Source organism: Cyprinodon tularosa, unplaced genomic scaffold (assembly GCF_016077235.1).
Source record: "Cyprinodon tularosa strain WSP-4 unplaced genomic scaffold, ASM1607723v1 ctg1237, whole genome shotgun sequence".
Lineage (NCBI taxonomy): Eukaryota > Metazoa > Chordata > Actinopteri > Cyprinodontiformes > Cyprinodontidae > Cyprinodon > Cyprinodon tularosa.
The window spans coordinates 1,402-23,972 of record NW_024038045.1 but is presented as its reverse complement, the minus strand read 5'-3'; the positions used below and the strand labels follow the sequence as shown (position 1 = coordinate 23,972).

The window sequence follows — 22,571 nt, the reverse complement described above, 5'->3', positions numbered from 1 at the left end:
ACAGGGCTATTTTTATCTCTATAATTAAGTATTTTCTCAAGTACCACCTTTAACTGCTATACTTTCCTATCTTAAAAGGCAGAACTCTTCTAGTCTAAAAAAAACTAATTTGTTGAATTGGGGGGACCTATTGTTTGAACCCCTTAGGGGCTTTAAAAAACAAAAATGTCTTTTTTTGCACTTTATGAAACAAAGTACCCTATATTTTGTGGATGTACAGCTACATTTCTCATGTAAGTTTGCGTAGTTTTAACACAAACATTTATTTTTCATATTGCACCAGTACAGTTAATGAGCAACCTGTACTTGTGTGCTTGTTTGTTCTGTCTAAAATGTTTATTTTGGAATAAAGAGGTTAATATAAAAAATAATTTTTGTCCGATTCATCGATTAATCGAAAAAATAATCGGCCGATTCATCGATTTTTAAAATAATCGTTAGTTGAGTGTTCATACCCAAAATGTTTTACACATAACACTGAGCTGACACTGCTCAATACACAATAGCTGGCAGCGACACTGCACAGAGCAGCCACTCGCAAGGACCCCCAGAGTCTCAGCTGCTCTCTCCCCCTCAGTGACAGGTGTGAGGTGGGAGAAGAAACAGAGCAAGGCACCGAACCAAACTTCGTTTCCTTTGTTTTTGAAATGCCAGATGGGAAACTCATTGGATGCCATTGCCGTGTGAGAAATTAAGGCATTTGCAGGAAAAGGTACATTATTCTTACCAACATATCACAGCAAATATGGCAAAGCCACTCTCTCCCATTGAACATATAAACTTTACTGGACGTGCTTCAGGAGCGTCAAAATGAAGCAGGAGACGCTTTTTTGCTGCTTGAAGCGCGTGTGGTGTGAACGTAACATTAAGCAGGTGTGTTGTACTGAAGGCCAGCTTTAGCAGTTGTAAATGTCCCAAGGGCAAAATAAGCACAGTTATCCACAAACTACATCCATTTATCCACCTTTTGGGAATAAAGACTAAAATTATCTTGAAGAACCATGAGAAAATCCCTGCATCTGTTTGACATTTGCTATGGATCGCGCCCCTCCCCAGTTGTCCTTTACATTAGCTGTTGTTCTCTCCCCCCAGTCCACAGACAGAATTGTCCCAAAGAACAAAAGAAACCCTCCAAAATAATCCTGAAGTTATCAGGCATTTTGATTTTTTGTAAATTTTTGAAAGTTTCAAGCTTACCTGCTTGCAAACAGCGCATCATGCTTGTTCCCGTGAATGAAGTTGTCCGTAGGGACATTAGATATTACACTATGTTTCTGGGGAATCTTTTTAGTAAAGGGCGTACTATGTATATATTAGGGATGGGACGATTTATGAAAACCGTCAGAATCGTTCGGTTCGACTGTCTCGGTTCGGTTCGCGTGTGTTTCGTTCGGTTCATGCGCTGCTCCTTTTTCTCATAGAGGAAGCGATTACACTCCAGAGCAGAAGGTGGCGGTACTGCGACCAAAGCCAACCTCCAGTAGTAAACAAGAAGAAGAAGAAGCGATGCAGCTTAGCCGGGTGTAGCAGGGAAAAAAATCAGTTGTTGTGGAGAATTGTGTCAGACTGGCTAGTGGGAAAGAACTGGGGTTGGAAGACGCGCCAGCAGCACTTTATAGGTCTGCTGTATGGGAGCGCTTTGCATTTAGAGTGACCTACGATGACGGCGTAAAGAAAGTTGTGGATATAAGTGCAACACGTTTTGTTTATGCTAACAGCAACATGTCATGCTAACCCCGAAATCCCTCATACTCCGTCAGCAACCCCCGCTCCGCCCCGCTGCGCTCCAGACCGGCTGCTCAAAGCCTACAGCCCCCACTGTGGCTTCGTCTGCTCCCCTCTGAGTTCCTTGGAGATGGTAGAGAGCATGTAACCTGACAACAGCCAGATGCATGTCTCGCTAGGTGGAGCGAGACATGAGCGAGACGTGCATCTGGCTGTTGTCAGGTTAGAGAGCATGCGCCAGATGATTGAATTCAAAGCAGCAAAACATACGGAAATGATCCAGGGTTTCCGCGGATCATTTAAAAATAATTACAATCCATTATTTTTGGGGGGATTTTTTCATTAATTTCATAATTTTTTATGGAATTTCGGGGTAACAATCAACATGTATCGAATCGAACCGAAAACCGTGACCAGAAACCGGGAATCGAACCGAACCGTGGATTTTGTGAACCGTTCCACCCCTAGTATATATACGCATTGCTAGCTAAAAGCCTGCTGGCAGGCTTTCTTGTGTTTTCAGACACGTCCGCCACAGACTGACTGGCCATGTTCAGTGTCCGTTTCCTTTTCTGTTTCGCAATCTCATATTCAGAATGGGGATGGGGATGTTTTGATTTCTATAGCATTTTTTTGCCACTGAATGGAGCGCACAGAGAGACTGATGTACTGCGTTTCAACTCGCAACCCCTCACTCACTTGCTTCAGTGCTTTACTTTTCGTGCTCAATAATGTTTGTGCATGCTAGCTCTGCTGTTTTTCTGGCCTTTTTCCCCCTACCTGACCACATTGTTTGGGTGTTAAATTTTGATCTGCTGAAAATGACTAGAAGGTGCATTTTTAGTTTTTTGGCAGCCAAATATTTGGTCTATTCCTAGCTTAAACTGGATCTGGAGGGAAATAAGTCAGTTTGGTGCAAAAATTCCTCTTCCTCTTTTAGAGTTGCACTTTTATTATCTGTTGAAAATCATTACCTGCACATTTGTTAGTTGGCTCTCCTGAAAGTCTATTTCTCTCTTGGAATCTGAAAACCATAAGGATCCAACAGCATAGCTATTTTGGTTTCTTAATAGCTTCTTGCAAACGGTTAAGGATGCTCATGTTGAGGCTTTTCAGTGTCTGACTTCAGATTGGCGGTTCTCTGGGCCTCTTAACAAAAGCCTCAGTTCGCACACACCATGGCAGGAGACCACATTACCCTCTGCGATGATGATCAGGAGCCGTCGTGGCATGCTCTGCCTTTTCCTCCCGCCTACATGAACAGTTAGATGATTGGGGAGTGCTGCTGAAGTGCTGGGAAGTTGTACAGCTATTTTCTTGTTGGCTTGTGTAACATGGTCTGCCATTAAAACTTGGTTTCTACTTTTCTCTGTAATCTTACCAGCTTTTTAATTTGTCATTGAACTAAAACCACCTCCTTTATACAAATTTGAAAACTGATCCTGCCTCAAATGTATTTTTATATGTGCACTTTCCCCCCAAAAAATTAATCCAATATTTTAGTCTATATTAATTTATTTAATTTAACAGCCCCAGTACATTGTTGCTTAAATTTTATCCTATCACTTTATTAAGGGCTCTGCCATCGATGCAGTTGGTCAGTTTTGCAAATTAGGGTGTTGGTTGGCGTTACAGGCCTGTTTTAGCTCTTACAGCATACTTCAAAGGATTTATTTTCATTTAGATGCACCAAACATTTGTAAAGTTTGAAATCATTTTCAGGGTCTGGTCTCTGGCACTGGTAAAACCCCAGGTCATGGTAGTTTATCTGGCTGTGGAGTGGTTTGCTTGCCATCTGAATGTGTGCCCATTTGTAACTTGTAGGGAGTGTGTTATGACCAACAGATTTTTATTTTGGCTATTTTATACAGTTGAACCTTGTGCAGCATTTCCAGAAGGGCCATGAACAAAAAAAAAAAGAAAACGTGGCCTGCTGCAGCATGTCTGCTGAGTTCAAGTTTAACAAAGAATTGCTCCTTTTAATTGTTTCGGTGTAAAAATGCTTTAAGATAAAGTTTACACTTTACATCCTTGCAAGCAGCTGTGAAGAGACCAGGCAGACATTTTGAGGCTTGTTTTTCCAGGTGACAGTTGGGCATGTTATCGTTAAAAACAGAAAATATTTGCATTTAAGGTAACTTCAATGAAAGTATCTTCAGTTTATTCAGTAATGATGCCTCAAGTTGTTGACTTTTAATCTGAAAAGTTAAGATGAGCGATGACTGGAATATGCGCTTTTCATTTATTGTCAGATTTGAAATCTTTTGTAGACATTTTTGAACAGGAAGAAAAAAGTAAATTTAGATCACTGATCCATTTTAATATTTTTCCTATTTTCTTTTAATCAAAATCCAGATATTTTTGTGGTTCTCCGTCTGATCGTGAGCATAGGTACTTGACCTGCATATTTATTTATTTTTATCATGTTGATGCTCTTGTTCATTCTGCCATCTGATCTGTCCTCTCGAAATGCCACGGTGGCGCCCATCTCCATGGCAACCCTTCTGCCTCTGACATCAGTACCAGCACTCCACAGCCAATGAGGGAGGAGGGGAGAGAACAAGAGCCTTGACACTGTGAAATCCTGTTGTGATCCAGGCAAAGATGTAATTTGGGCGCTCCCAGCTGCCAGGACCAGCCTGCTAGTTGCTAGTTAAACGCACAAACGATCAGGCACCTATCAGCTTTGGTGCAGCCAAGGCAAGCTTCATCACAACATTCTGATGAAAGGATTTAATAACTATGGAGTTTAGCACTACGTTGTTGCATAGATATGCATCCTTAATAAACAAAATGAATGCCAATTGCACTTTTCCTCTTGTGCTTTGTCAGGGGGAACAAACCAAGGCCGTTAAGTGATGCAAAGTAAAATTTGCACATTTGGTCCATCAACTTTGATCTTATCTCGTGGCCTGATTCACGTTGCCAGAGTGTTGTTGCAAAAGCTGCAGTTTCCTTAAAATGTGCTCATGCAAATGTTGGGCCTTCTTCGTTTGATTCTTTTTCTTTTCTACTGCTGTAGGTGCAGTTAAGGGTGTTCTATAATTATTTTAATATTTAAACAATTGAAACCCAGCTCTTAGTCAGATGCTTTTGTTTTGAATAATGAATTTTTTCATCCTTCTGCAGGGCCAGTTTTAATTTCATATACATTAAAATCATATAAGTTTGGACTGTTGATTCAGAAAGTAGGAAACGGTGGATTTCTTGAATGCATTTTCTTACTTGATCCTATTTTATTTCAATGCCTTGCGACCATTAGATCAGTTTTACCCTTAAAAATGGGAATAATGTAAAATCCATCCATCCTCTCCAGTTTGTTCTGTTAGAGTTGTGGTGGTGTTGGTGCCCATCTCTGGGGAGGTACACCCTGGATAGGGCAGGGCAAAACGGAGACGTACAACCATGTACATACATACTCACACTTAAGGCCATTTTAAAGAAGCCAGCTAAACTAACAGTCATGTTTTTGGAGTGTGGGATGAAGCCGGAGTACCCAGAGAGAACCCATACATTTATGGGGAGAACATGCAAACTCCATGCAGAAAGACCCCAGGCTGGGAATCGAATAGAAAATATTCTTGCTGCAAGGCAACAGTGCTACACCATGCAGCCACAGTGTAAAACCCTTACAGTTTAGAGGAAGTTGATGAATTAATGCTTTCCTGGACGTATGCGGTTCTTTCATTTCTTTATGGATCAGTCTTTTTTCTTGTTTGCAAAACAATTGCATCACTACTTCTAGCACAAATAAGAAAATTTTTATCTTATTCTAATGAAGATTTTATTCTTTTTGGATCTAATCATCTGCCTGGACTCTCCCAAGTTAACTCAAGTTCTCTCTGAGATGAACTGTGTTCTTTTGATCTGATATCTTTTTACTTCCTGTGATAACCCGGGTCAAACTGAAACAAGTTGAGATTGTTGATTGTTCCGGTTGAATGCTGCTATTTAGTTTTTACACCCTTAGTTTTGTTTACATTCGCATCTAAGCACACAGACATTCACCACATACTGCTGCAGACCTCGTCTTTCTAGTTTTGGTTAAATACAGGAAAAGCTTGTAATGCTGATCCTTTAGATGTATAAACAGATAAACAATAGTATAGTGTCGTCTGTTAATATCAACCTTTTTTTTTTTTCTCTATTGAACAAAGTAATGTTCCTTGAGAAGAAAAAAAATAAGATGAGTTATTATAAGTATATATTGATGCATTACTGTGATAGCAGTTTTGGATTTTCTAGTTATCGTGTTAAAATGTTAATTAAACAACTAAGTTGTTAAGCCAAAGTCAGTTAAGAGGGAAGCTCCACATGAGGCCCAGGATGTCCTTTTATCCAAAAATGGTTTTCTATTGATTAAGAGACTGAAATCTCATTTAGAACCTGCTCTAGTGAATAGGAGTCTGATTTACTTTCATCTTTGCTCTGAGGGTTTACTGAACACCTCACTTGTGATCAGTTAAGCAGAGGCCAAAAGTAGTCTAAAGTTGAAGATTAAGGTGCTCGAAGATTGTTCTCAAGTTTTATTCTATAGTTTGGTAAACTTTTTTTAATATTTGGTTTCCATGCTATTACTTTGTAGTAGCCTGATAAACCAGACTAGATGTGAGATTAAGTGTGTAATTTAGTCTGGCCCCGATGAATGAGACATCGGAAGATTGTTGATGAGAACAACACATTGTTTTTCAAACCATGTCTGTGCCTATTGGCCAACGTTCTGACCAATGAGCGCAACTAACTGACGTAGTAAGCATGACAGAAAGCTGATGGGGGAGTGTAAACAAACAGCCTGTCGGTAAAACCATGAATTTGTCCTTCTCAAAAATTAATGAGCGTAGAGCCTCTTTCTGCTCACATTTCAACAAAAAAACCCAAGTCTAATCCTTCCAAAACTGATTCCAAAGCTGAGTCAAATGAGAACTGTTCGATAGCCATCTTCCTTGTTGTGCTTTCTCCAGCGCCGCACTGCTTTGTCGTCACTCCCTCAAAACCCCGCCCGCTTTGCATCCAGAATTTCAAAACACATCTCTGCAGTGTGATTAGCCAGCCCGACGGGCATTGATCGAGGCTAGACCACTCCCAGGCAAAAATGATTTTGTCAGCTGCAAGTGGGGCTAGTTTACTAGGCTAACTTTGTAGAGTTCGTTAAGCTGAAATGAGTTAATGTAGCTAATGTGATTAGCTCTAAAAAAGCTTACTTAATCAACAGTAAGAAAAACGACAATGCCCAATGTTTTTTTTTTCCTTTTTTGTCGAAGTTTGCTTTTTCATTAAATACCTGATGACATTGGTGGTATGTTTTCCAAATCCAGATTGTCTTAAATATTAGCAAAGCTGACTCACATTTTATCTCACAAGTAGGTATTCTTAAAATGCTAAATGTTTCATGTAGTCCACACAGGGTAATCGTTGGCAGAAGATTAAAATTATCACACATATTTTTTGTTTTGTTTTTTGTTGTGATTAAACTTTTTTTTTTAATGCTTTTGCTATCATTTGGCTCTTTTTCTTTTTTAAATAAAATGATTTAAAAGGTGATGATACTTTTAAGGAACATTACAAATTCCCTGCTCCCTATTTGTTTAAACACAGACTGGGCTTCCACCAACAAATGTAGTCTCACCACTTCTGCTTTTTTCTTTTCTCACTTAATGTTTTAAATAGTAGAGTTATGCAGATGTTCTTTGAATTTCTAATGTGGTTAATGTTTGAGGTTTGATCTGTAAATATACACTTCGTCTCACCCTAATGTAAAAGTGGACTCTGCCCTGTAATAGAAATGGTTGTAACACAGTAAAGTGGTAAATGAGCGAATACGGCAGCTTGGAGTCTGTGTGCAGAGTGCTTGAAAGGAAAGTTTCTTCATCAAAGTCACTTCCACTTAAGTTTCCTCACAGTTGGGGCTTTTTTTTTATCACAATGATTTTGTAATTTCTTTTGCCTCTTTGTAATTCTTCTGTTGATGTAGGTGCGATATGCATCGCTCCATACCCTTGTTTCTTTCTTTTTCTTTTTTTTTTTCCACCATTTTATTGCGATAAGAAGATTGGTTTTTAAAGCTTATATTTCACTAATGTGGAAAGATACAGGTTTCTGTCTGAGGCATTTAGCTGTGGAAACTGTAATGGGCGGAAAAACATTTATTTTTTTATTATTTTTTTTTTCCTTTGCAAAGCCCCTCGCACTAGATTGGCCAAAAGAATACCAGTCTGACTTGTTGTTTAGGGAGGTATTAAAACTATATATGGACCATAAGAACATTTGATATTTTATTATTGTGTGGCTTTTTAGAGATCTAAAAATCAACAAAAAATGAAATCACTTGTCAATAATCTAACATTTGAGTCTGCTACTACTGCATTGACTTGATCACTGCTTCTTGATGGTGCGTTTCCACGCACAGCACACCATCCTTGATGCGTTACTGAACCTATCCTGATTTTCAGCTTCATGATGCCTATAAAGCCTTGGATCTAAAATTCAAGCCTCAATGTTCATACATCTGCATTTAAACATATACTGTGAACCTCTCATCTTCCTCTTCTAACACGGTCTCTTTAATATCATCCTGGTTACAGTCCTGTTGCATAACGCTGGTGCTGCAGCAGAGAAAAAGCCTTGCATTCTTATTGCCATGGAAACTCCCCCCTCCTCCCCACAGCCAAGCTCCTCTCTACACACCAAGCATGCTCAGGCAAAATTATACATGCAAGGGAAACAGGAAAAGCATCCAAGTATAATCTCTTTAGAGTGCATTGTTGCACAGAGGACATCCTTTTGACCCTGCAGAGCTTTTTTTATACAGATTAAGTGGATATAAATTTGCACAAGAATAAGAAGCAGCTTGTAAATTAAATGTGCTTTTAAGAATTTCAATGAAGTTTCAGGTCTGTGAAATCCTATGTAGGCTATAGCAGCAGCTTCAAAGTTGGTATGGCTTTGACCTTCTACTCAGTTTAAAAAGGAATGGGTTTAGCTTTGATTAATTTCATGATCTTAAATTTAGCGGGGAAAAAGGGAAAAAATGAAATGAAAAACAATGTCTTAATTGGTTCACATCCATTCACTGATTTTAAAGAAATATTAAAAAGGTTATTTCTGAATTGTTTGGCATATAGACCTCAAGTTTTTTTATTATGTTTTTTATTTTTTATTACGGTATTTTTTTTTTTTTGCACTAATTTAAAGAAAACATATCTGGAAGTTCAGATGGACATGGGTGGGTGGGTAGGTGTGTGTGTAACCATCTGTTTAGTATGAACTGCTTGCAGGACACTCCCCACCGTTATCAGGGGAATTTAAATCCACAGATACTAACTGTAGCCTCAAGTACAAAAGTTGTCTGACTTCTGCAGCGATATTGCTGATAAAGTGGAGCAATTGAGAACCCTTCCAATGAACAGATGGCGTCATAAAATGCACTACACTCTTTGTACTTTGTACTTCCTCAAGAAGTTCCTTCTGTTTACTGCTGGACTAACGGAATGTAATTTAAACTCTGTAACTGTCATATGTCTTAAAAAACCAGAGTAGTTTAATTTCTTAACTTAATCAAATCTTACTAATTTAATCAGGGCTAATTTTATGCAGAGTCATTAAGTAACTTCCATGCATGAATGTTAGGTTATTGTGGTTCATGCTAGTTTTTCTTAACTAGGTCTGAACTGTAAATCAATAGCTATTGCAATATACACCTGATCAACATCAATAGTAAATACTGTATGTCTGATGAGGGTATACAATTTAAATTTGAGATGATTGTCCTTCTGGTCCTTTTTTGGAATTGGTAAAGTAAAAACCAATAATCATCATTATGAAAGGTTTATGATACGTTTTTCGATATTGCACAGCTCTAATAACGCGGACAGATTTTTTTTTTTTTAAGTTTGAATACCTGTTTGAAAATCTGCTTCCTTGTTCTCAACTTTTTAAGTAAAAAAGGATAAATGTTCCTGCAGGTAAAGTATATTCAGTGCCCGTCTAGTTAACGGTTGTGTCCATGATGATTAGGGTCCACACAGATGTTGGTTACCCCTTTTCCTAATCCTAGTCCTGTAGTTCTGGATGGAGGGAAGGTCGGCTCTAATGATTCTCTCATTGTGGACCATCTTCTGACGGCAACAGGTGGGGGAGGCACAGGATTACATTACTGTTATTCTAATCATTGCAGTTCTTTCTCTTGGATCCTATTAAAAGGACTTGGAAACTGTAGACACTGTGATGTAAAACCTCTAGATGGATTAATACCAACAACAATTCCTATTTTGATTTTAAAATGAAGGGATAAAGTATCATAGTTGAGCATAGCATAAATTACACACAAAAACTTTTATTGTTGAATCACAAACATTTTGGGTTTTCATTCAGATCAATCTAATAACACATTAAGAGTTTGGCGATTTTCTGTATTTGTTCATCAGCAGTTGAATACAAATTTAAGAAAAGTTATGATTTACATTTTTTTTTTAAATATTGTTTCATTAACGTAACCTGGCAGCAGCCAGATTGCAGCGAATTTTGACTTCTCGTAAGCTGATAAACTCCTGTCGGAAGAAAAGCACAGACATCTTTCCCATCTACAAATGGAAGTGCTTCACTTTGCCTCCTTTTTAAAATGAAACATTTTTGCTATATTTCCTAAAATTTAGTCAATTGTGGTATCAACAGGCGAGTCCTCCAGCATAGCCATGTTTGTTATGCCCCAGCAAGGCCCTTCTGACTCTCATCATTCTTGCATGTCCCACCCCAAAAAACACTGCTTGCATGTCATTGGTCCGACCTGATGATGGTTCCAAGATGGATGTATTGGCATGAGTCTTTCAAGATGGATTTGGTGTGAGAAAGAAAATTCAGATCTCATGACAATCCTGCTTGCAGCACAACATTTACGGTCTTATGGCCAAATTGTATGGCTTGAATTCCTTACACGTCTTTAAACGTTACCTTGCCCACTTCGTAATTTTTCCCTTTTGGATGAAGTTTTTTTTTTTTTTTTTTTTTTTTTTATTGCATTAGATCAATAAACATTTGACGTTCATCAAATATCCCTTTCGATAATTTATATAGTCCCCATCTGTCATAAGATAAGCAAGAAGGAAAGAAACTCTAATTACCCAATTTTTTATATTTTTTGCAACCAAGACATATTGGTCCACACATTTACCCAATTTGAATAATGCAGAACCAAATTCAGCCTTTTTGTATTTCACAGTGAAAAGCAAAAACACTGCTGACCACTTTTAAATAATCATAATTCAGTGATAAACCTGCTCTTGCATGATCCAGGTTTCTGCCTGTACACGAGGGTATCTGCTCGAGTAGAACAGTAACATGGAAAACTATTTATTTTCCTCCCACGCACACATGCACACACACATTCCTCTGGAGCGAGTAGAAAGGAAGGTCACTCATATTTCCCTTGCAGAAGGCTGGCACACTTGTGTTTACATTTTTGTCCTTACACCCCCATTGCTATAGCAACTCATTTCTTATTTTGTCCTGTTGTGTGGGTGTCTTTTGCAGACATTAGCATTGCTTGTAATGTGCAGAAATAAAACTATGCTCGACTGGATGTAGATGATGAAGCTCTGGGATGTCGTGGAAACCATAAATATTGCAACCCTTCTATATCTGTTACCTTGATGTTCAGCAGTTTTTCACAATTTCTTTTGGTAAAGTGACTGCATCATTTGATGCTCACCCACCATAAACCTAATGGTTAGAGCTATACTTGATGGATTTATTCTGCTAATACGATACAAGTATCTAGATGGATTGCAACACTATAAACTAGAAAATAAGAGTCCTTCAATTTATTTGAAGGAACTTGTATCAGTTCCGGTTGTGCAGCTTTTTCTTATTTAGGGCAAAAACATATGTCATTTAGCTCCTCAAAAAAATTGCCATTTAGGAAAAAGAGGATTTCAAATCCAGCAATGGGATGTTTTGGCATACACATTCATAGGTAAACTGCTCATTGAACATTTGTAATGAAAAAGAAACTGAGCCTGTAAAGGTGGTTGTTCAGGAAGCTGCTGTACTCGAGCATATAATTGGGAGGTTGAGTGGAAGGAAAAAATTCTGGTAATAAAAGGGCATGCATTTATATACTGTGGTCTTGAGGTTTATGAAGGATTTACAATTTCAGTACAATACTATCTTACCAGTCACTGGCTGCATTGATGCAAAATAAATGTGTAAAAGAGCATTGCATAAAAACAATTCTCATTGGATGTAGAAAGTAGAAAGGCACATATTTCTACTTTGTATTTTTAGTAGGGATGAACCAAAAGGAACATTTTTGGCCGAAAAGTAAATGTTTTTTAATTATTTGGGGAAAAAACTGATTTTAAAGTGTATTGCTGTGTAATTAATTTCTAAAATACATATGAACTTATTTATCAAACTGGTCTTTCTAAATGATCTAAACTTTGATGTACCTGGATATACCTATGAACTTGAGGTATTGATGTGTGACCTTTGTTTAAACAGTCTGCAAAGCATTGATCGAACCCACAAAACTGAACCGGTGCTTCATCTGTCTCGCTTTTACTTCCTGATATAAACACAGCTGAGCCTATTTTACTTGATATATGGTGTCTTTTTTTCCATTTTATGTTGTTTGACTAAACTTTGTTAATGCACTTAAAACACAAGCTCTAACTGTTTTAGAGGAGAAAAAAGGGCAGTTTGCAGCAAAAACAAAAGGGGGCAAAGTAAGCAGACATTCAGAGATGTTCCAGAGGATATTGTTGGAATTCAATACGGCCTTTAAGAAAACAAACACACTTTTTCTTTCTCTCCTTGCATTTGACCTTCATTAACCATCTAACCCTCTTTTAACTGTTATGTTGAGTATTATATTGTTTTACATAGTTTTTACTAGGGATGGGGATCGAAACCCGGTTCTATGAAGGACCCGGTTCCACTTTTTTCAAAACCCGAAAATCAATAACGTTTGGGCTTATCGATACCACTATCGAGTCTGGTCGGAGGTCCTGTAACATAATTGTGTGTCCCTCGTCGCGTCACAGCATTTAAATCTAATCAATCCAAACACTGCAGCATCTCCACCAATGTTTTGGAATGAAATTGTAAGCAAACAGATATTAAAAGTAAAACAAGTGAAGTCTGGCAGTTAACTTCGCTCGCGACTTGAGGATGGCTGAATGGACGAAAAGGTCTAAAGTTTGGCTTCATTTTACCAAGGTCAAAGATAAAGAAGAAGCGAGATGCAACTTGCGCTGCAAAATCATCTCTCTAAAGGGGGAAAACAACCGCAATGGCCAAGCACATTAGTATTGTGCATGAAATAAAGGCCAAATGCAGTACCTTCGACTGTCTCCGGGTTGAAAAGACTCCTCCTCCTGCTGCTGCCGCCGCCGCACCACAGTCGGGCCCGTCTTCATCATCCACTCAGAGTAAACGCGCACACAGACTTTGTAGCCTGTCCGGTCAGTTAAAAACAGTAATTGTGAAATCCGTGTTGTAATCGGCAGCATACAAGCTAGTTAGCTTGAAAAGTAAATCAAGTTTCAGACGTGCTGCGTGATGATGTGTTCAGATTGGCTCAGTAAAACGACAATTAGGTTATCATGATGCGTTCAAGTGTAACGTAAAGAAAAGGGAAATTGAGTTTTTGGCGAGAAACATGAGTAATACAGTTGTATATTGCTTTAATTATTTTAGAATATATAATTAAACTACTGATGCCAACATTTATTAAAAATTACATTTAATTTAAAATACAATTATTTATTTGCTAAATATTTTCCTAATCACTAAAAACATGATGAAAAGTGACCGTAGACAATACATTAACCAACAATTGTGAAAATTTATGTAATTTTTTTAACCAAAAGAAGACATTTCTTCAAATAATTTTTTTCCCCACTTCCTTTCTGTCTGTTAAAAACATATTGCCGCATCGTCTTTCCACCAAATAACAGAAAAGTATCGATAGTGGTATCGATAAAGACTCGAATCGATAAGAAGTATCGATAAAGGTATCGATATCAATAAATATTAACGACCCCCATCCCTAGTTTTTACATTGGGTTATTTAGGACAATACATTTAGGCATTTGATCAATTTCTATTTGTAAAATCGGCTATTTTATTATATTTATGATATTTTATTATTTAAAAAATAAATAGATTTTTTAAAAGGAAATTTTACAACTGTAAATATACAGTCATATGTTTATATTACTGCTTTTTTGTATTTTGTACTGTTTTCAAGGCTCTACTTTAAAAAAATGACATTTTCTGGCGAGCTGTACTTAACGAAATTTCCTTTTGTTTACATTCCTCTACACAAAATGACAAAATCTGTCTAAGTCTAATATGGCTAAAAACTAGTCATCAGTGCTTCACTAGTTTTTGTGCGAAGGTGCTCCAAATTGAGACCTGACATTTCCTGTCTATAGATTTTACTTTAAAAGCTTCCCAGCAGCAAACCACAGGAAGGAAGCGGCATTTATCACAGAACTCAGCGACTTACTTTTGCCTCTGCATAAAACTCAATTCTCATCTGTCACTCATGTCGGTGTAAAAGGTTTTTTTTTTTTTTTTTTTTTTTTATTCCCTAAAATAAACACTTTCATAATACAGGAAACGGTCTGTGTTTTTCACACCGAATGGAGTAAAATGTTTGTTTGTTTTTTCACTACTAATTATTTTCTAATTTAAAGTTTAGATTTTTATGGCTGAAAATTAAAAAACATGATTGGATAATTATTATACTTATTGTATTTGTATATTTGTTTTTAAGATGTAATAATCACAAAGTTAATTTATAATTTTCATTCAGGTGAAATAAGCTAAAAAGAACTATCTTATCAAATTGACAGTTTATTGAAATATATCCATAGAGTAGAAATTATAACTAAAAGCAGAATTTTGTTTTGTTTTTTTCACTCTGCATACTTTTATAGGAATTGCTAATGAAGACATACAACGTAATAAATTTCCATCCAATCATAATCTTAATATAGAGCTCTTTTTTTTTTTGTCTTAAATGTGACCAAGCTGTTACTCTGACTGTGCTTCCCCTCCTTTTTAATCGGGCTTTGTTCTGTGGTTCCATTAGGGGCTATTATGGTCAAAACACATCAGCTCACATTAGTTTGATGAAAATAAATATGCCAAATGTGCAGGAATGTCTCACGGCTTCATGCCTGAAACATTTTCAAACATTGTTTTTTAACCTGCTCTTTAACTTTTTATTTTTTATTCTAAACTTAAGCTTTTCTTCTCATTGATCCAGCTCTGCTTACGACCGGGACAACAAGATCCGCGTGGCCATCAAAAAGATCAGCCCCTTCGAGCACCAGACCTACTGCCAGCGCACCCTGAGAGAAATCAAAATCCTGCTGCGCTTCAAGCACGAGAACATCATCGGAATCAATGACATCATCCGGGCGCCGACCATCGATCAGATGAAGGACGTGTATCCTAGTGCTTGGTTTAATGATTATGGTGGTATACTCAGGTTTTTAAAATGTGTATATGGTGCTCAGAGAAACATGGAGAGTGGAAAGGCCCACATAAGCCTTTTTTTTTGTTTGAGTAGGGATGTTCATTTGTATTTTATTACATAATGGCCACCTGTCACCATGTATTTGCCTCAGATGCTCTTCACTGTCTCACAACAGCAGTAAATTGAGTCCATGTCGCCGTCGTTGGGCGGTTTTGCATCAATGCAGAGAAACAAAATGGTCCATTATGACTGCTAGATTATTGCCTTCAATTAGTTGAAAGGTTTAACTGAAAAAAAAAAAATGCTACACCCTTGCCTAGCACTCTTAATTTAAAGCTTTTTTTATAAAAAAAAAAGCAGTTGCTATGGTAATATAGTGCAAAAAAAGGTTAAACAACATGTAAAATTGAGCTGACGTTAAGCTAACATTACAGACAAAACCCTTGGTTTGTGAAATTTGGCTTACAAACAGAAATATCTTTAATTGTACAGTTTAGTGGCCTGCATCCCAGACCTAAAGAAACTGGATCGTCTGACCGCGACAGAAAAAAACTGGCTTGAAAAAGAGAGGAGACTGTTGGAGCTGCTTTGTTGGCTTTTATGAGAACATTTTAAAAGCCACAGCTGTGCTGTTAAGTAAACCTACATGTAATATACACTATATTGCCAAAAGTATTTGCTCACCCATCCAAATTATTGGAATCAGGTGTTCCAATCACTTCCATGGCCACAGGTGTATAAATTCAAGCACCTAGGCATGCAGACTGTTTTTACAAACATTTGTGAAAGAATGGGTCGCTCTCAGGAGCTCAGTGAATTCCAGCGTGGAACTGTGATAGGATGCCACCTGTGCAACAAATCCAGTCGTGAAATTTCCTCGCTCCTAAATATTCCACAGTCAACTGTCAGCTGTATTATAAGAAAATGGAAGTGTTTGGGAACGACAGCAACTCAGCCACGAAGTGGTAGGCCACGTAAACTGACGGAGCGGGGTCAGCGGATGCTGACGCGCATAGTGCGAAGAGGTCGCCAACTTTCTGCAGAGTCAATCACTACAGACCTCCAAACTTCATGTGGCCTTCAGATTAGCTCAAGAACAGTGCGCAGAGAGCTTCATGGAATGGGTTTCCATGGTCGAGCAGCTGCATCCAAGCCATACATCACCAAGTGCAATGCAAAGCGTCGGATGCGGTGGTGTAAAGCACGCCGCCACTGGACTCTAGAGCAGTGGAGACGCGTTCTCTGGAGTGACGAATCGCGCTTCTCCATCTGGCAATCTGATGGACGGGTCTGGGTTTGGCGGTTGCCAGGAGAACGGTACTTGTCTGACTGCATTGTGCCAAGTGTAAAGTTTGGTGGAGGGGGGGATTATGGTGTGGGGTTGTTTTTCAGGAGCTGGGCTTGGCCCCTTAGTTCCAGTGAAAGGAACTCTGAATGCTTCAGCATACCAAGACATTTTGGACAATTCCATGCTCCCAACTTTGTGGGAACAGTTTGGAGCTGGCCCCTTCCTCTTCCAACATGACTGTGCACCAGTGCACAAAGCAAGGTCCATAAAGACATGGATGACAGAGTCTGGTGTGGATGAACTTGACTGGCCTGCACAGAGTCCTGACCTCAACCCGATAGAACACCTTTGGGATGAATTAGAGCGGAGACTGAGAGCCAGGCCTTCTCGTCCAACATCAGTGTGCGACCTCACAAATGCGCTTCTGGAAGAATGGTCAAAAATTCCCATAAACACACTCCTAAACCTTGTGGACAGCCTTCCCAGAAGAGTTGAAGCTGTTCTAGCTGCAAAGGGTGGACCGACGTCATATTGAACCCTATGGATTAGGAACGGGATGTCACTTAAGCTCATATGTGAGTCAAGGCAGGTGAGCAAATACTTTTGGCAATATAGTGTAGGTTGGAGAATAAAGTTGTTGCTCTTTTTTATCCTAAAAATAGAAAACAAGCAGCTTTTCTGTTTCACATTGAATAGCTGAGACTTGTCTGTTTTATGGACTTTCTGGAGAAGTGACTGCTGTAGTGGGTGATTCTGGCACTACTTAAAGCAAGAAGTAGTTTATAATACAAATAGTATTTAATTGCACACTTTTAATGCCTTACATTATGGCCACAATTGGTGTATCAGATGGGGGGGGGGGGGGGAAGCAAAGCATAGAAATGTAAGCTGGGTTATCAAATCTCTGAAACCTTAAGCTCTTGTAGAGTTTTCCCAATCTACTCTGGTCAGTGTTGATGCTGCACAGCATGTTGAATTGCAATGTTCAGAAGAATTTTCTTTTACAAATGGTACAGTTTGCTTATTTATTAAGAAAACTACGGGTATGATGTATGTAATTTCTTGTAGCTATTTGGTCAATGTCTATCTGACTTGAAGGCCAACGGTCTGTTTATTTGTAGCTGATGTTTGAAAGCTAACAGGAAATGAAGATCCTGCATTGATGGAGCTTTTTGGGTAATTTGGATTAAAATCCTCAGTGGATTTGGTTATAGTATCATTATAGGATGCTTATCTGATATCCGCTGGTCCAGCCAGGGGACTGTAGATCTGAAGTACAGGAGCTAATATTGCTAAATCTGTCAATTCTGATTATAAATGTTTAAGAATACACAGCTGGTCACAGTCTATTACATATAGGGATGCATAGCTGCCAAACAGTAGGATTCCCTTGCTGACCACTAAAAGCTTCACTTATCTGTACATTATTGTCCTCACCTAGATCTCAATCCAGTTTAACATTTGATCCATGTAGTGAATAATATAGCTTGTTTTCTTTTCTGACCCCAGCTGACTCCTAGCAAAGAGCCGTATCTTAGTGGAAACCTTGGCACTGGGTGCAAGAGGAAAGGTTTTAGAATTTCTTTAATCTTTGGTCTCCAAACATTTCTAGTGAAACTGGTGACAAACATCTGGTTGTGCTGGAACCAACTCAGACCATTTGGTAGAATCTGATGCAGAGATCATACTAGTGTCAGAACCTAAATAATCCAAATTGTTCATCAACCTGCCTTTCTTGGCTGCTTTCCTCCAAATTGTCAAACAGAATTGATGCTAGCAGTTTGTTTCTTCAGCCATGCAGAAGTTCTTTCATGAAAACCCATGTTGGTCATGAAGGTTGGCTCTCACTACCACCAGATTCCTCCTTTTCATGCGTTTCATTTCCTATATTTTAAACAAAGTGAAATTGTGGGATTGTTGACTACATCTTGTGAACTAAACCAATAAGCGTCCATATACTTGCTGTCTATTGGATTGTGGTTTTGTATTGAGATTTCAAAGATCAGAAAATTAAGAGTTTCCTGATTTCCTAACAGGAAAAACAAAAAGGAGCAGATTGTTTTGTTTTGAATCCCAGACGAGTAACAAAAAAGAAGAAAAAAACAACAACCAGTTATCTGTTTTCTAATTCCAAAATGAGAAAACAAATTTAAACTTCTTTTCCTCCTGATTCATCTTCCCCCTCCCCTCTCTGTTTCGTTTTGGTAGTGATCCATGAGCTGTCGTAGCACCAGCATAGACAGGTTTTGCACCAATATTTGTCACAAACTATTGCATTTATAGTTATTGGCAGTTTGTTGATTTAATTTTATCATATACACAAATGCATTATATTGAAATAAAAAACCATAAATATCTGATGGACTACCTTGAGGCTCATACTTTACTTCCTGATCCAGAGCCGTACTGTTTAAAAGTTGGTGGGGAGTCCTTGTCATGTATGCCTTTGGTAGAAATAACAATGATGAGGACAGGTTTATTGAACGTTCAGGGATGCAATTGTATGAATATGTATAAATATTTTGTCCATGGTGGTTTGGATGCACACACACGACTCTTGGGGAGGGAGCTGAATCAGGAACGGATGTCTAGATTTGTCTTGATAATTTTGGTATTGTGAAACGTATAATGAGTCGGTTTATTGGTTTCTGATCTGGGATCTCAAAAGAACACAACAAAAAGGGGATTGTTGTTTTTTTTTTTGTTTTTTTTCTATTCTTTATTTTATTTGGAAATCAGGAATCTGTTTTTCTGATTTTGGATTTCTCAGTACAAAACCAAAATCAAATGGCCAGCATGTACCCACTTGAAAAATAATTACATGGATTCTGCTACTATTTTCAGCATCAGCACGATTTAATTATACATTTAGTTCACTAAACAGTACACTTCCCAAACAGCCTCAGGCTCATAAAAGTGTAGAAAGCCTTTAACTTTAATTGGTGCAGATATATCGTCCAGGATCTCATGGAGACGGACCTCTACAAGCTCCTGAAGACTCAACACCTGAGCAACGACCACATCTGCTACTTTCTCTATCAGATCCTACGAGGGCTCAAGTACATCCACTCTGCCAACGTCCTGCACCGGGACCTGAAGCCCTCAAACCTTCTTCTCAACACCACCTGTGATCTCAAGGTTGGTGTGCAAATACATTTTTCTCTTATTTGTGTGGTATTCCCTAAACCCTTGTCCAAAAAACACTGTCTAGCCTTCACATGCCGCTATGTGTATACATACATAATCAGAATATGTCCACAACAGGCAGGATTGGAACTGAGACAACTGTTTTTGTTTTTATTAATAGTGGAAAAATAATTTAACTAATGTATTCCTCATCACCATGAATCTAACTGTATCTAACTGAATCTAACAAATGGGCTGGTGCACGCTCTTACATATGTTTAATAGACATTCCCTCTCGGGAGCGGGTACAGGGTTGTGTATTTTTTATATTTTTTAAAGTGAAGACAGTGGGTCTTTTTCAAAAATTCGCAAAAATCCTCCACTATACCTTAAGTTCTGTTAGTAAACACTCTTAAACTTGCCAGTTTTCCATTTTTGAGAAATCCATCCATTAAAAGAAGGCATATTTTTGTAGCTCATTTCAAAAAAAGTTTCTTTAAGTTAAATATCTCTAGTCGTTTTTTCTTGTAATTTAATAAATTTGGCTTCCAGATAAGGAAAACCCCAAAGTACACTAGAGTCCTGCAACGGGTCGGGTACCCGTGGGTCCCCGACGGGTCACCCGCTAAAATGCTCTTTTGCGGGTGAAAAATACATAAATAAAAATAAATGGGACGGGGTTCGGGCAGATATTTTTTTAGTGCGGGCGGGTAGTTGGTGATTTTTTTTTTTTTTTATGCATGTGTCTATTGTTATGGACATCAGAAATGTTATATTAATCAGGCACTGGGGTCACCCTTGTTGTAGCTTAAAGCCCTGCCGGCAGTGTGGGCTTCCCTCCAAAAAGGCCAAAGTCAGTGCATACACGTCTGTAGCAGTGTTAATGGCGCTGTTCTGCAGCGCCCGCGTACTATAGCCTATTACTTGATGTGTTAACGGGTCGGGTTGCGAGTTAAATATCAACGGGTCGGGTCGGGTTCGGATTTGAATTGAAGATATCCGCGGGTGACGGGTCGGGTTCGGTAGTCATCCTAACGGGTTCGGGTGGGTGCAGGTTGGTAAAACTCGACCCGTGCAGGACTCTAAAGTACACTATATCAGACTCTGTGTGTGTAACATAAGATCACTAAAACATTTTTTTTTTTTTATCAGGCTCTTGAAAAGCACGCTCATTTCTCTCCATTTAGCTTCACTTCCTGCTTCAACTTGGTGTGGTGTGGATGCAACTAAATATCCAACCAGAATTATTCCAGTAAATCTAGAATAGTTGCAGAGGGCGTAGGATTGGGGGTGATTTGTTGACGGCCAAAATGAAATACCAGGACGAGGTTTTCTGTGTATTTAAAGCTGTAGGTCTACATTTGACAGCATGGCTCACAAAAAAAATATATTTTTGCTCAAACCTTGCACAAAACTGGTTCTTATAAAATTCACTTGTATTTATATAATGACTCAATGTAAGACAGTGTGTTAAATAAATAATAAAAAAGCCACACGAGTCCAAATTAGTGATCATGATGACTTTATTCAAGCTTCTTCTGAAAATGAACCAAAGCATGGTTGCATATGCTAGAGATCAGTTTGTTTATATTCAGATTCTGTTTAATTTTCATGCAACCTGTTGTTTTTCTGCAGATCTGTGACTTTGGTTTGGCTCGCGTGGCTGATCCTGATCACGACCACACTGGGTTTCTAACAGAGTATGTCGCCACACGTTGGTACAGAGCTCCAGAAATCATGCTTAACTCCAAGGTGAGACTCTGCAGCTTCTGCTTATGTTTTAGTTTTTACAGTTCCCTTCACTAGGTGCTTTAAAATGTGTAGTGTGTGTATCTGGCACACAGTTTACTTTTGATCTTTACATTTGGGCTTCTTATTGAGGTTTAGTTCAGTTCAGGATGCTTCCTGGCTGTTACGTCGCGCTGATCTGTGTTCACTCTTTATTTCATTATGTTGTTGTGTAGCTATGAATCTGTGTTCAGCTAATAAGAAATAGTCCCTCACAGTTTTGTTTTTGTTAGCTTGATCCAAATCGATGCAAAATGTATTGATCATTATTTTATGTAATACTTGAGTTATTATCCTTTGTTACATTGATTTTTGTCAATGTTAAACGGCTCATAATATTTTATTAACTCAATTTAGTTGCGAGCCACAAACCCAACCCTTTAATCCTTATATTTACTGTAAATATTTTGGTAATAATGGTTGTGGTTGATGTTACTTTCAGGGCTATACAAAGTCCATAGACATCTGGTCGGTGGGGTGCATCCTGGCTGAGATGCTGTCAAATAGACCAATCTTCCCTGGAAAGCACTACCTGGATCAGCTCAACCACATTTTGGGTAAATATTGTTTCTATATCCAGAGTCCCAAAAAAATATTGTTTCCCTTTTGGGGTGTTCTTACAGTTTTCAAACTGAAAATAAGACACTAACGGTAGGTTTCAAAGGCAATTTCAAGTAGCTGGGGCTTTCTTTGTGAAACATGTCCCAACAAAAGCTCTCATTGGGATAACTGGTTCTTAGAAGGGGAGGGGGTATGATGACTGGGGTGTGACTCGATTAGCTCATGCTTTCTCCTTTAGAAAATGTTAAGCTGTGTCAACTAGGAGAGCTTGCATGTCTACCCCCAGGCATTCACCCTGTCCACAAACCCATAAAGGAATTCAGCTCCTAAAACGAGCTTTAGGCTAAAAATTGTAAAGACCGTTAAAACCAAGCCCTGCTTGTGTTGCTAACAAGGGAAAAGGGGTTTTATTGCATTGTTGTTTTATTCTAAAGCTGATCGACAGAAAAGGAGAAAATGCTTGTTATGCTGAATGTAGACATGAAAGTTGGGTAACTAATGTGTAGATTAACCATTCTTAACTTGACAAAGTTGTAATTCAATTATTAATTTAGTTTGAGCATAGATTAAGTCCTAAGGTTTTTGTTTTTATACTGAGCC

At 38.3% G+C, this 22,571-nt stretch overlaps 1 protein-coding gene across 1 annotated transcript in view; it reads left to right on the top strand.

Annotated features, from left to right (window-relative positions):
- The window catches only part of LOC119777409 (mitogen-activated protein kinase 1-like), a 47,708-nt gene extending 25,634 nt beyond the window's left edge, over positions 1-22,074 (top strand). The window contains exons 2-5 of the mRNA XM_038276273.1: positions 14,996-15,178; positions 19,445-19,634; positions 21,258-21,374; positions 21,853-22,074. Of these exons, the coding sequence (XP_038132201.1) occupies positions 14,996-15,178; positions 19,445-19,634; positions 21,258-21,374; positions 21,853-22,059 (697 nt within the window). The 3' untranslated portion in view covers positions 22,060-22,074. The remainder of the gene's footprint in view (positions 1-14,995; positions 15,179-19,444; positions 19,635-21,257; positions 21,375-21,852) is intronic.
- Positions 22,075-22,571: the final 497 nt, after the last annotated feature.